Source organism: Podarcis erhardii, assembly GCF_964252035.2.
Source record: "Podarcis erhardii genome assembly, chromosome: 11".
In the NCBI taxonomy this organism is placed as follows: Eukaryota; Metazoa; Chordata; class Lepidosauria; order Squamata; family Lacertidae; genus Podarcis; species Podarcis erhardii.
The window spans coordinates 285,191-300,362 of NC_138501.1; the positions used below are offsets into that span (position 1 = coordinate 285,191).

The 15,172-nt window shown below is 40.8% G+C and overlaps 1 protein-coding gene across 10 annotated transcripts in view; it reads left to right on the plus strand.

Moving 5' to 3' along the window:
• Positions 1–15,172, plus strand: part of LOC309352504 (zinc-regulated GTPase metalloprotein activator 1A-like) — a 29,464-nt gene that overhangs the window by 472 nt on the left and 13,820 nt on the right. For 7 of the 10 annotated variants that reach the window (XR_014161353.1, XM_081881042.1, XM_081881048.1 and 4 more), the window contains 8 exons: positions 894–1,046; positions 2,515–2,601; positions 3,432–3,528; positions 6,599–6,690; positions 9,722–9,781; positions 10,907–10,944; positions 14,005–14,051; positions 15,056–15,142. Coding sequence is in view for 9 of the 10 variants with exons in the window: in XM_081881042.1 (XP_081737168.1) it covers positions 894–1,046; positions 2,515–2,601; positions 3,432–3,528; positions 6,599–6,690; positions 9,722–9,781; positions 10,907–10,944; positions 14,005–14,051; positions 15,056–15,142 (661 nt within the window). In the remaining variant the exon portion in view is untranslated. Of the gene's footprint in view, positions 1–893; positions 1,047–2,514; positions 2,602–3,431; positions 3,529–6,598; positions 6,691–9,721; positions 9,782–10,906; positions 10,945–14,004; positions 14,052–15,055; positions 15,143–15,172 lie in introns of those variants that run through there. The other 3 variants (XM_081881047.1, XM_081881050.1, XM_081881045.1) reach the window with 1 other exon arrangement.

The window sequence follows — 15,172 nt, forward strand, 5'->3', positions numbered from 1 at the left end:
TGCCGTCTGGAGCACTGGATAGTTGCCCTTTACTAAGGAAGGGTTGGGGGGCAGCGGCCTCCCCCCAATCAAGTAAACAAATAAAAACGCTAAACTAAAAGTAGAAATAATCAGAATATATTTTTGCAAAATACTTTCATTAAATATTTTACTTTAGACTTTTTAAAATAAGATGGAAAAAATCATGTTCTTTGTAATTTTGCAAAATATTTCAGCCGCATGAAAGATTCTCCCTGATGTAACTTCCTAGTTTTCAATGATTGAGGATTCTGACAGAATTTTCTGAACACTTGGGGTCAAAAGAAAGTAGTTTAAAACAACTGTTGTTGAGGCATTCCAAATCTGCAAGAGAGCCAGACAGAATGGTGCCAGGTGCATGTCCCTCCCCCCCAGCTATGCCTTCAGTGGAGGTAGGTACTGCACACAGTGTTGATGTCGGCGATCACATGGTCTGCAGGTTTTTCCTTGCTGTGAGGCTGTGTTCAAGTGCAGAACTTGACCTGATCCCATAGGAGTGAATGGCAGCCATTCAGTATTGTGGGAGAAAGTAAAGTGGAACACTTCTTCACACCAAGTCCTGCTCTTAGTGATGCAGCGATTGAAACCTAAGGCATTGAGCAACTGGCCTCTTCCTATCTGAATGGCTCCATTCTGGATTGTTTTGCTTTATTGTGCTGCAAGGTAGGAGACTGGCTTTTATATAGATTTAGGGGGAAACTGCATGATGCTTCAATGAGGAATATGTGAGGGGCAAAAATGAGGCATAGCACACATGGTTGTGAAGAGTTAGGGTTTCAGGGTCTCTTATTCACAGCCCTCTGGTTCCTAGTGTTTAAAGGCTTCCCTTCTTGAGCCCTTCCCCATTGGTTTTAACTGTTGTCTTTGATTGGCAGGTGGTTATAGTGACTCAGAAATGGAAGGCTCTACTGTGGAGGAAGAAGAGGATTGCCCTGAGCTGATTCCAATAAGAGAACAGCAGATAAAGGACCATGCAGGACAGGATATTCCATATAAGATTCCTGTTACCATTATTACTGGCTATTTAGGTAATAAACTGTATGGCAAATTGTCACTGTAGGGTGCTTAATAATGCATTTTTATTATTATATGGAACTATGATTTGTTTTATTGAAAAGTAGTATTACATCAATTTTTGCACTTGTCTTGTTTTCCTTGTATATGCTCTATACTAGAGAAGAGTATAGTAGAGTTCATGTAAGAAATTTAAACTAATGTAAAAAAATAAGTAAATTGTGTTATGAATTAAATCCCTGTGCTGTTGACGTGATGTGATTAGAGAGCAAGGATGTTCAGGTCAGTTGTTGGAGCATCAAGCCTGCATTTACAGTGGTGCCTCGCAAGACGAAATTAATCCGTTCTGTGAGGCTCTTCGTATAGCGGTTTTTTCGTCTTGCGAAGCAAGCCCATTGACAGCTTAGCGGATTAGCGCTATTAGCGGTTTAGCGGCTTTTAGCGGATCAGCTGATAAGCGGCTTATCAGCAGATCAGCTGATAAGCGGCTTAAGGAAAGGGGGGAAAAACCCCGCAGGAACTCGCAATACATTTTCGTCTTGCGAAGCAAGCCCATAGGGAAATTCGTTTTGCGAAGCGCCTCCAAAACGGAAAACCCTTTCGTCTAGCGGGTTTTCCGTCTTGCGACGCGTTCGTCTTGCGGGGCACCACTGTAGAAGCAAAGAAATGCCTTATACTGGTTCTCTTTGTGAGATGGAGAATTAGTTTGCAGCAGCCCATCACCTAAATTTGCACAGAAGCTTACATGCATTGTATAATCTCTAGGTAAATCAGAAGTCAAGATGCAAATATCAGTCATGATGCTGATTCCCTACTTTGCAGGATTTGAGCATCTGTACAGGGCTAAATTGCTATCACAGATAAGTTTTTGAGTTCTATGACAGCAAGGTGATGATGGTGCCTTGGCATCTTTTAAGGGGGTAGAGTCATGGTGCGCTTCTTGACCACTAAGAAACATCATTATTTTTAACTCAAAGACATTTCTATAACTTTAACTGAATCAAGAACTTATTAAAATTGCATTTTTTTAGCCCCCAGAAATTTGACCAAAGTACATTGAAGTTTATTTCCTAGTTTCAAAGTTGGTTTCATAAGTTTCTGAAGATATGCCATGATATCAAATCTAGGAGTTTTCCATTGTTCGGTGTAGTTGTTTATAAATACTGGGAAATGAGTTTGTTGTGATCAAAACACACACACATACTGGGTGTTAAAATTACATGATGAAGCAAAGAAAGAAATGTTTTTAGTGTAACTTGAAAAATGTGCTGTGTCCCATAAATTTATATTAAGAACATGAGGTCCATCGTAAGACAATATGTGCAATGTTTGTGAAGAGATCAGGAATTAAGATTAACATTTCAGGATGTTCTGGTCACTGCCTGTAAAGTTCTATTTGAAAGCATATTTTTATTTCTAAGTTGTATATGTATATGTATTTATGCATTTTCTTTGCATAAAAAGTTTGTTCTGTTTTTTTAGGTGCTGGAAAAACCACTCTTCTTAATTATATTTTGACGGAACAGCACAACAAGAGGATAGCAATTATTCTAAATGAATTTGGTGAAGGTATGTATAACTATGCATGAAACAAAAAGGTTTTGTATATCAGAGCCTAAATCTTGTAAAAATAAAAATGTTATTGAAACACTTTGCACACTTACATCCTTGAGAGAGGAAAAAACTCATTTTTTTATCTTTTAAATTATTTGAAGTACAGTTGTTGCTTAGAAACATGTACATCTGCTCACCCAGCCATATGTGCTTGGGTGCTCTTTGGTATTAGACTAATCCCTGTAGGCTGAATACATAGTATTTTCAACCAGCACAAAGGTTCTCAGCTGACTTTTCAAGGTATGAAGTACCTTGTTTGATCAGCTGGGATGGCATTGTTATAGGATATTATAATCTAGACTGCTCTTTATGAGGTGTGGAACAAAATTAAACCCTACCTGAATTCTCATTTTGTTTAGTAAAAGGTGCACACCGCACTTGTCACGTCTTCATTCAGACATCAATCCATGGTCTTCATCTAGTTTAGAGGAGAGGCTCAGCAATACAAATTGTCTGAAGAGTTTCCTCTTTCTTACTATATTTTCCTTTTACCTCTTATTCATGTTAGTATGTTATAACTGAAGTATAAGACGGTATGAAGTATGAAAGGTTCTCAGCCTAATTAAAATGGAGTTTGATTTGGACTTAGACTAGGATTTTTTTGGCCATCCTTGGCTAAAGGTATAATGTCTTAGTCCGAGAAGAATATAAGCCAAGACATTTTGGATTCTGCTTTGTGACTGCTGGAGTTTTGATCATTGTGCCTGCTCTCTCATGTTTATCAGACAGAATGAAAATTGAGTGTAAGACACAATGTTACGGTAGTATTTTTCTTGTATTTTCAGGAAGCGCCTTGGAAAAATCCTTGGCTGTAAGTCAGGGTGGAGAACTCTATGAAGAATGGCTGGAACTCAGAAATGGATGTCTATGCTGTTCTGTAAAGTAAGGGGTTTTTTTTAAGGTAAGGTAAAGGACCCATGTGGCACTGTGGTCCAAACCACTGAGCCTCTTGAGCTTGCCGATCGCAAGGTCGGCAGTTCAAATCCACACAATGGGGTGAGCTCCCATTAGTTTGCAAACCCAGCTCCTGCCAACCTTGCAGTTTGAAAGCATACCAGTACATGACCTGGAAAAGCTGTCTGCAGACAATTGCCGGCTCCCTCGGCCTGAAAGCGGAGATGAGTGTTGCACCTCATAGTCAAATTCGACTGGACGTAACTGTCCAGGGGTCCTTTACCTTACCTTTCACCTTTTAAAACAACAACCACTGACTTTAAAATTGATCCTTTTCCTTTTAACTCGTGTGTCTTCATAGTTCAGCATGATTCTCCTGTAGTTATTAAGTAGTTCTCCTGTGGCAGGAACCAGTTGGTGAGAATTCCAGTGTTAAAAAAAATACATAATATATTGCTGTTTATTAAAGTTGTGTTCTGCCTTCAACCCAAAGATTCCCAGGGCAGTACATAGCAATCTACTTAAAACACAGTGAATACAGTGGTGCCTCGCAAGACGAAATTAATCCGTTCTGCGAGTCTCTTTGTCTTGCGGTTTTTTCGTCTTGCGAAGCACGGCTTAGCGGCTATTAACGGCTTAGCGGCTATAAGAAAAAGGAAACAAACTCGCAAGAACTCGCAAGACGTTTCGTCTTGCGAAGCAAGCCCATAGGGAAATTCGTCTTGTGAAACACCTCAAAAAATGGAAAACTCTTTCATCTAGCGAGTTTTTCGTCTTGCAAGGCATTCGTCTTGCGGGGCACCACTGTATAAGAGCCAACAATAAAGAAAATAAGTATCAGAAAAAGACCTCAAAGATCAAACAGTCTAGCAGCAGTTGAGATCATATATCTAAGATTCCACCTAAACATTAGGAAGAACTTCCTGACAGTAAGAGCTGTTCAGCAGTGGAATTTGCTGCCAAGGAGTGTGGTGGAGTCTCCTTCTTTGGAGGTCTTTAAGCAGAGGCTTGACAACCATATGTCAGGAGTGCTCTGATGGTGTTTCCTGCTTGGCAGGGGGTTGGACACGATGGCCCTTGTGGTCTCTTCCAAGTCTACGATTCTATGATTCTATGATCAATTCCCATAGGTCTGAAGTAACAAATGCAACAAGCTGATGCCTAAAAACAGTAGAGGACAAATGCGGGGAGGGAGCTCTGCATTTGGGGTGCCATTATTCAAGAGCGCCTGTTCTGTGCTATTACCCTGAGATTAAGAGTCTCTTGCTCTACTGACTGAGCTATTCCATGATCCCATTTTGTGGAGCCAGTCAACAAGCTGGAGGTCACATTCTGCACCACCTGGAGTTTTTAGACCACCTTCAAGGACAGCCCCAAGTTGAGAGCTTTACAGTAGTCTAAGCAAGAGATTGTAAGAGCATTTAGTACTATAGCCATGCTATCTTGGTTCAGGTAAAGAAAAAGCTAGTGAACCAGCCAGAGATAGGGGTAGGTGTTCCTTTGCCACAAAAGACACCTAGGTTCCAAGTGGCAGTGATGACTCCAACAACAGCCACAAGTTACAAACATCAGAAGAAGGATCTCTCTTCAGAACAGACATCTCCCAACACGAGGAACCACTCAACATCAATCTCTTCATCTTACCAGGATTCAGCTTCCATTTATTGGTCCTCATGAATCCATTGCTGCCTCCAGATACCAGTCTATCACCTGACTTGTTGCGTGTTATCAGCATACTGATGGTACTATACTCCAAGCTGCTGTGCAACAGATCTCAACTGCTTCATATAAATGCTAAAAAGCTGTAGAGATAAGATGGGATTGCAGGACCCCACAGCACAAGTGCCAGGGAACTAAACAAAGGTCTCCCAGTGCTGCTCTTTGGTGTTGGTCTTGCGAATAAAAGCAGAGGTCTTGTAGTATGGTGTTTCCAACTCCCAGCCCACAGAAGCTGGCCTAGGAGAATACAGGATCAGTTGCATAAAAAGCCATGGAGAGATTGAGGAGAATTAACAGGGTCACAGTCCTCCATCCCTTTCTTCAGAAAGGTCATCAGTTTGAGAGACCAAATCTATTTAATTCTGAACCTGGGTCTGAGTCCAGATTGAAATGTGTCTGGACAGCTTCATTCAGATGCTGTTGGAGCTCACCATGCAAAAGGGGGCATTTTTGTCCAGGCATTATTCAATACCTCTGTGTCGAGAAGGTCTTCTGGGGATGGGGCCTTACCACTGCCTCCTTCAGGAAGCTCAGAAGCGTCAAGGACTTTGATTTTGTGTACATTTTCTCATTATTCCTATTCTTTTTTAATATGAGAAAAATGGCTTATAGGGAGACTTAATAATAATATTTTTTGCAAGCTGAGCTAGATGAATCAAATTCATTTGTGTTTTAAATAAATAACATTAGCCTCTGTAGGACCAAACCTGAAAATTAGTTGCTTTTTTAATGATTTCATATTGAAACCAGTGAATACTTCAGGTTACAGACTCCGCTAACCCAGAAATAGTGCTTCAGGTTAAGAACTTTGCTTCAGGATGAGAACAGAAATTGTGCTCCAGCAGCACAGCGGCAGCAGGAGGCTCTATTAGCTAAAGTGGTGCTTCAGGTTAAGAACAGTTACAGGTTAAGTACGGACCTTTGGAACAAATTAAGTACTTAACCCGAGGTACCACTGTATACTGAAGAAGATGCAAGATAGCAGAAATGTGCTGAAGGTTGGATATGTGGAAGCACTTTTTTAAAAAAATTAGGATGGATTTTAAAAACAAGCTTCCAATTACAGGGTATGAGGTACTGCAGTTCGTAAAAGTTTTTTAAAAGCCCTGATGAACTTATTATTTTATTATTATTTTATTTATTTGCTACACTTTGCTACACTTTTTACTGCCTAATAACCAAAGTTCTATGAGTGAATTACAATAAAATTTATTACCATGTAGATTTCTAATTTGGATACTAAATAGGTTTTAGGATAGTATTGTGTTTCATTTAGAAAGTACTGTAGCATAAATAGCAATAAAGATAATTCCTTTTAAATGATTTCTTTTTTCATCAGGGACAATGGTTTGAAGGCTATTGAAAATTTAATGCAGAAGAAAGGCAAGTTTGACTACATCTTGCTAGAGACAACTGGATTGGCAGATCCAGGTAAATATAATTTGGGGAAGGGGATGGATTAAGAGTGCCCCATTGAATTCAGTAGGATGTGGTTAGGATTGTGTTGTGAGAATCTGGGTTGAAATTTTTCTTTATGGGATGAGCAGAAATGCATTGGGTATTCCGTTGTGCCTGTGTCAGGACGTAGATGTAGCTTGGATACAAAAGAAAAAGAATGGAATTGTCAGGAAAGAAGAGTAGCCAAAGGTGATTCCACAACAACCATCCTTTCTGTCAATAGTGCATCTTATAACCCCTACAATTCAAGAACCTGATGGATCAGACCAAAGACCCATTTAGTTCAGCATCCTATTCTCACACTAGTCAACCACAAACAGAGAGAGCATTTTTTGAAACCTAAAGAGCAACATCAATGCAAAATCTTCTTGCTCCTCTCAAACCTCTAGTCACACACACATTTATGGTATCCAGGAGTGGCTTGTCAGGGAGGCGAGGTGAAGCCATTTGCCTTGGGTGGCAGATCTGCCCCCCAGCCCTGCTGCACCTTGGCTCACACTGCTGCGCCCTTGCTGCTGCATTGGCAGTAGCGTGGGGGCAGGTGAGGGGACACTTGTGTGGCGACTTTGGGGGTGGCTTTGAGCATAAGAGGGACGCGGGTGGCGCTGTGGGTAAAACCTCAGCGCCTAGGACTTGCTGATCGCATGGTCGACGGTTCGAATCCCCGCAGCGGGGTGCGCTCCCGTCGTTCGGTCCCAGCGCCTACCAACCTAGCAGTTCGAAAGCACCCCCGGGTGCAAGTAGATAAATAGGGACCGCTTACCAGCGGGAAGGTAAACGGCGTTCCGTGTGCTGCGCTGGCTCGCCAGATGCAGCTTGTCACACTGGCCACGTGACCCGGAAGTGTCTGCGGACAGCGCTGGCTCCCGGCCTCTAGAGTGAGATGAGCGCACAACCCTGGAGTCTGGCAAGACTGGCCTGTACGGGCAGGGGTACCTTTACCTTTTTGAGCATTTTGCTTACTGTGACAAAACATCTCAGACCAGCCCACAACAGCTATAATTATATTTGGTCTAAAAGCTAATCTGAGAAAGCCAGGATAAAAAAAAATTGCTTAAGAATTCATATTTAGGATTTGGCTGTATGTCCTGTCTTCCATGGGAAAAGCTGTGTGTCTAGACCTATAACAAGATACAGAATCTAGATGGAATCTTTCTTATTTAATTCTAGCCCCTTGGGGGCTTCAGTGAAATCAAATGTACTCTAGTATAATATGCTTTTTAAACCCTTCTTGAAGTTGCATATTTGTTGTTTATTAGTCCAGCAGTACATAGTCCTTGCAAAAAATAAAGCCTAAACAGTCATTGTGATGAATAAAAGCTGCCTAAATATTTTATGAGCCATTTTAATTAAACCTCTGAGCTGTTGGCTAGGAGGGTGAATAAAATTCCTTTTTGCAATTCAATTGTTTCATGTTAAGGAGACTGACACACTACATTTCAAAGCAAAAGAATTGTAATGGTAAAATAATTTTCTTCAAAAGAAATAACATTGATTCTGTTTCTGTTATACACAAATCCTATTTCAGTTTAGTTGAAAAACTATTAAGGCATTTGAGAAAGAAATCAATAGATTCCGTGGCCCTTGCTGTATGTTGCATGAGTAATCACTGTAAACAGCTGACAGGTATTTTAGTCGTGACACCCCGTGATGCTTGGGAGACCACATCTTGTCACCTTGGGTGGACAGCAGTCTTCAGCTGTTATTGTTTATGCCTGTGTGTTTCGTTTTTTAAGACAGCCCTGGAATCAATTATATTTGTGAGCTTTTGAAAAAAAAAATACTTTCATTGCTGTCTATTTCTTGCATCCTTCATGTTGTGACATAAGTGCATGTTGAACGTCAATACAAATTTTGATTTCTTATTTTTCAAAATATAGCATCCTGCAGAAGTTTTGTTATTTCTTTACTGTTCAGTAATAAATGTTCATGTATTCACACTTTTCCACAACGGAAAGATAAAGAATTTTACAGATTCTAACTACCGTATTTTTCGCTCTATAACACGCACCCGACCATAACACGCACGTAGTTTTTAGAGGAGGAAAATCCGTAGGCATGCCACCCGTAGGCATTCCCTCCATAACACGCACAGACATTTCCCCTTACTTTCTAGGAGGAAAAAAGTGAGTGTTATGGTGCAAAAAATACGGTAAATAATTTTCAGACTGTTCTTTATTAAAAATGGGTATCCCTTAACTCCAGGGAATCCAATATGTTTTAAAACTTTACAGGTGTGATGATCTGGACTACAATCCTAACTTCACTTACCCAAGAGTAAGCTCCATTGAATTCAGTGGGGTTTACTTCAGAGTAGACATGGTTAGGATTGCAGCCGCGGTTCTTTCTGTAGGTTGGAGTTGCTCCCATAAAATCGTATTCGTGAGAAGAATTTAATTCTGTATATAATAGTTAACTCCAGCCATGGGTAAGAGTAGTGTGTGATTTCAGACCTAGTAATTGCATTCTTCAGTTCATAATTTCTAAACACTTTTGTTCCATAATAGTGTTACATGCCTGGTTGAAAGTATGTATCATTGATATCTATAGCCATAACTTCTAAGAGACAATTGTCCTGAACATTGTTTTAAATTTAGGGCAAAGAGCACTCCCATGCATACAGATGGCAGCTACAAGTCAGAAATGACAATTGTAATATCTAAGCCATGGTGTGTTTATCAATGCACAATTTGAAGGTAGGCTGGCTAAAAATGTTGCCTTCTTAACAATGGTGCTGTTTTAAGTGCAAAAAAACTGCCCAAGATACTGGCCAGAGGTTTTCAGTACTGGTAATGTAGATCAAATATATGTTTCTATGTGCCTTTGAATAATTTAGGGCAAGTAAAATCTGATTTGGCCTAAATATAGCCACTGGGTTGCCCCCCCCCCAAACTTTCTGATTTTCTTTAGCCTTTAAGAATTGCAGAAAAGTAACAGTTTTTCAACCAGTTTTTAAAAACCTGCCTTTTGTGATGAATATATATTCTGAGCTATGTATTGATAGGTGCTGTTGCCTCCATGTTTTGGGTTGATGCTGAATTAGGAAGTGACATTTATCTTGATGGTAAGAAATTAAATCCAAGTTACCCAGTTGTTTTTCTAGTGCATGTTTGGGAAACTTTGTTCCCACAGGGGCCACATTCTCTGGGGGGAGGATACATCCCTGCAGTGTGTTGGCACAGAGCAGACAGTGGGTGGGGGCACAGTTGTAGTTTCTTATACATGCACACACACTCTTCTCACCCCTCACATATCCATTCACACATACTTCCCCCCCTTCCCCTCTCTCTTCCCTCCCCAGCTTACATTGGTGTCAAAGGTCTCTCCCTCTTCCCAAGCCTCTTTAATCTAGTGCAGGGGCCAGCAAACTTTTTCAGCAGGGGGCCGGTCCACTGTCCTTCAGACCTTGTGGGGGTCTGGATTATATTTTGAAAAAAAGAAGAGTGAAATCCTATGCCCCACAAATAACCCAGAGATGCATTTTAAATAAAAGCACACATTCTACTCATGTAAAAACACGCGGATTCCCAGACCGCCTGCGGGCCGGATTTAGAAGGCGATTGGGCTGGCCCCGGCCCCGGCCCCTGGGCCTTAGTTTGCCTACCCATGATCTAGTGTATGTGCATTATGAGTTCAAGATAGCAATGTGCATAATGTGTGCTAATGATTTTAGACAGTATGCATGAAGGTGGGTAAAATGACTAGGTTCTATAGTTTAGAGCATGGATAGGGAACCTCTATGTTGAGGGTCACATTGTCTTATGGTTAGTTTTGTCAGGGCTGCCTTCTAGCAGTGGGCAGGACCAGAACCAAAAGTGGGCGGGGTCATCCCATTTCTCTCTTCTCTTCCTCCCCTTCCAACAGGCTGATAGATGAGGGACACTACATTCTTGCTGGAGGTCTGAACTAGACACTTGCCAAGGATTTTTCTTCCCTTTTCCTTCCTTTGCTCCATTCACTTTGATTCCCCAATCCTGTTTCCCACTCCCTTTTCCTTCTCTTCTTTTGGACTCCTTATCACCTACATAAAACTAGGCCAAAGCCAAGCCATATGTTGCTGACCACTGGTTTAGAGATCTCTGATGGTTTTTCCTATCTCTATGTAGAAAAGCTGAAGAGCAACTTTGACTTCACTTTGCTGTTTGTACTTCTCATGTTCAAATTCCTATCTACAAACTTCTTTTTGCAGGTATCATATCTGTTGTTGATGCAAAGTATGGACTACAGGTAAAGTAGTAAGACTGCAATCATTACTCAGTAAAGTACTTGTTCCTTGCATCTTTTTTCTAGACTACACAAAAATAAAAACAGCAGTGGCCAGAGGATTGGAGAAGATCAGTTTATCTCCCAATCCCAAAGAAGGGCAGTGCCAAAGAATGCTCCAACTACCGCACAATTGCACTCATTTCACACGCTAGCAAGGTTATGCTTAAAATTCTACAAGGTAGGCTCAAGCAGTATGTGGACCGAGAACTCCCAGAAGTGCAAGCTGGATTTAGAAGAGGCAGAGGAACCAAAGACCAAATTGCAAACATGCGCTGGATTATGGAGAAAGCTAGAGAGTTCCAGAAATACATCTACTTCTGCTTCATTGACTATGCAAAAGCTTTTGAATGTGTTGACCACAGCAAACTATGGCAAGTTCTTAAAGAAATGGGAGTGCCTGATCACCTCATCTATCTCCTGAGAAATGTCTATGTGGGACAAGAAGCTACAGTTAGAACTGGATATGGAACAACTGATTGGTTCAAAATTGGGAAAGAAGTATGACAAGGCTGTATATTGTCTCCCTGCTTTTTTAACTTATATGCAGAATTCATCATACAAAACGCTGGGCTAGATGAATCCCAAGCCGGAATTAAGATTGCCGGAAGAAATATCAGATACGCAGATGACAACTTGATGGCAGAAAGTGAGGAGGAATTAAAGAACCTTTTAATGAGGGTGAAAGAGGAGAGCGCAAAATATGGTTTGAAGCTCAACATCAAAAAAACGAAGATCATGGCCACTGGTCTCATCACCTCCTGGCAAATAGAAGGGGAAGAAATGGAGGCAGTAAGAGATTTTACTTTCTTGGGCTCCATGATCACTGCAGAGGGTGACAGGAGCCACGAAATTAAAAGACGCCTGCTTCTTGGGAGAAAAGCAATGACAAACCTAGACAGCATCTTAAAAAGCAGAGACATCACCTTGCCAACAAAGGTCCGTATAGTTAAAGCTATGGTTTTCCCAGTAGTGATGTATGGAAGTGAGAGCTGGACCATCAAGAAGGCTGATCGCAGAAGAATTGATGCTTTTGAATTATGGTGCTGGAGGAGACTCTTGAGAGTCCCATGGACTGCAAGAAGATCAAACCTCTCCATTCTGAAGGAAATCAGCCCTGAGTGCTCACTGGAAGGACAGATCGTGAAGCTGAGACTCCAATACTTTGGCCAGCTCATGAGAAGAGAAGACTCCCTGGAAAAGACCCTGATGTTGGGAAAGATGGAGGGCACAGGGAGAAGGGGGTGACAGAGGACGAGATGGTTGGATAGTGTTTTCGAGGTTGCCGGCATGGGTTTGAGCAGGCTGCGGGGGGCAGTGGAAGACAGGAGGGCCTGGCGTGCTCTGGTCCATGGGGTCACGAAGAGTCGGACACGACTAAACAACAACAACAACAACAACACATTCAGTAGCTTTGGAATTCAATGCATCATCTTGCATTCTTAAATCAATAAACAGATACAAAGCTTGACATGCTGTCAGTGTGATAGCAGCTTTTAAATTTTGTCAGTTATATGCCAAATAAATAACTTTTGCTTTGTGTAGAAACTTTCTGCCCTTGTCCAATTCCTCCGGTTTCAAAGCTTGACGTCCACCTTGGCTTGTGATTTAAAGAATTCTGGAGGCAATACAACAATGACACTAGGATAATAGGCAGCAATTTAGAGGTGTCATGCTTCATGGATCTAGCCTAGTCCATGTAAAGCTGAGAAATTGTACCCTGTGGCTTGGAAGCCAAATTGAAATGGATGTGGTAATTGATATCATGGGCTGTCACTCTAATGGGATTGTCACCCAGCAATCTGAAATATTCATGTTTTAATCAAAAGGCAAACGATTGGACAACTTGCAGTGACAGGTCACAACTCTGAGGACCTAAAGCGATGCTATTAACACTCTTCTTTGCAAATCTACAAAGCCTGACAGTATTTCATGCAGAAGAATAAATGAATGTTGGAGTTACAGAGAAAAGGTCAAAAGAGAGGTCTTGTTCTCGTCATCCTGTTATTGCACAAACTCTTCAAACCACTTAGTCAGATAACAGTTTTGACTGGAGATGTCAGGAGACATTGTGCAATGAAATCGTTTTGAGGATTCAGTAGCATTTAAAGTAGCAGCAACCTCTACTAGTTAAAAGAAGTTTGCTCTTTTTTCCCCATTCAGGGGCTGCTGAAAAAATTGCCTACATTAGAAAAATATTTATATTGAATTTCCTTATTGAAACATTGCTGTTTGTAAATAAGTTACTCCTTACCTAAAGTTAGTGAAAAGTAAATAAATTTATTCGGAGCTTGTAGTTGGAACGCACTTGTTACAGTTTGGGTGCCCATGATGTACGTTAGTATAACTCTCACTGCTATGTAAAGCTTGAAGCATATGCATAAATCTAAAATTATTTCAATTATGGTCCTGGAACATGGATAATCATGTAGATGAATAAGTTAACTGTGCAGTCCTATACGTATTTACATGGGGGAAGCTCTCCCTGAACTTAATAGAAATTACTTTTAAACAGGCATGAACATAATGACGTAGTATGTACATTATAGAATCATAGAATTATAGAGTTGAAAGGGACCCCAAGGGTCATCTAGTCCCAATACCGTACACTGTTGAATTAATAAATTTATTACTTCTGTGGACACACAAACCCATGGATTTTGTCTTCTGTGCAAAAAGCATCTGTAAACGTTTCGAAGTCAGAAGTATTGAGACAGATCCAAAAGTCTTTGAATTATGACAGCTGGACAACATGAGCCTCAAAGCATTTCACCTTGCATACTGTCTCTTAAGCTAGTTCACATCCTTTGAAGCACATGGTCCTTAAGACTTTGTATGTGTAAATTCATGGTTGCAAGTAACCCAAGCTTTCCTTCTAAATCAGTTATTTTTGTCTGAACAGAAGAGCTAAATGATGCCCTCAATAGTTGCGGCATAAAGTGCCTTCAGTATCTGTCAGCAATTTAGTTAATAATAAAATCAATTTTCCTATTGTAACTGTCTTTTTTTTTAATCTTTGTTTAGCATCTCTTAGAAGAAAAACCCAGTGGCCTTATCAATGAAGCAGCTAGGTATTACTACAACAACCATTTTCTATGTGTGTGAATCCTGAACTGTTTATTGGGAAGCATAGTATTGTAAGGCAGCCTTGACCAAGGACATTATTAATTTTGAGTTTTAGTTTCTAGACCTGACTCGCTTGTTCTAGCTGTTTTCATTTTGTGGATTTATCCTGTTGTACCAGTTTCTTTGTGGTAGTTTTATTTTGTTAAATTTCATTTCCAGTATTCATTTTTTCTGATTTGTACTCCAATTTAATGTCAAGTTGCCAGCAGCATTTCACTGTGTCTTTTTTTAAAATGATGGAAGCTAGCCATTTAGACAAATTGCTCTTAAGGACATGGATAAGAGAAAAACTGCATAGGACAGTGGCTAAAAGTGTGAACTGGGATATCCCTGATTCAAATCTCACTTTAGTCATGAACTCCATAAATACTTCTGACACCTTCTCTCAACTTCAGCCCACCCCCATCTACAGTCTACTGAGCTTGGTAAAGTTTACTTGGGCAATTTATGTGAAGGGTTTTGCAGCATCATAACACAACCCTAGTCTTGATATAACATATTGGCCCGAATATAAGCTGCACCCAAATATAAGCCGCAGCTTTAAAATTGGAGGGGGGGAGGAGAAAAAAAAATACCCAAATATAAGCCGTTCCATTCCTCACTGCTCCTGGCTGCATACTTGGGGGGGGGGGGGAGCTGCGCTGCGTTGCCAGTGGCCTTTCCCCTTCCCTGCCTTAGGGGAGAGGATGTGGAACTATGTGCTGCTTCGCCACGCTCCTGGCCCTGTTTGTCCTGCACTCCAGGCTGCATGTCATAAGGTCGCGAATATAAGCCACACATTTAACTTTTTATGGTTGGAATTTGGGGGGAAAGTGCATCTTATATTTAGGCCAATACGGTATAAATGGAATTTCTGTTAACAGTGGCAAAAAGATCAATCCTGTATTGATAGACAATGAAGAGTTCACTCCTGCACCTCCTATTCATGAGTTCACTCTTTCTTGTGTAGACAGATTGCATTAGCAGATCTTATAATCCTCAATAAAACTGATTTGGTTTCTCAAGAAGCACTGATGAAACTGAGAACAGCTGTCAGGTAAGCAAGAATAAATTATAGGTGCTGGTG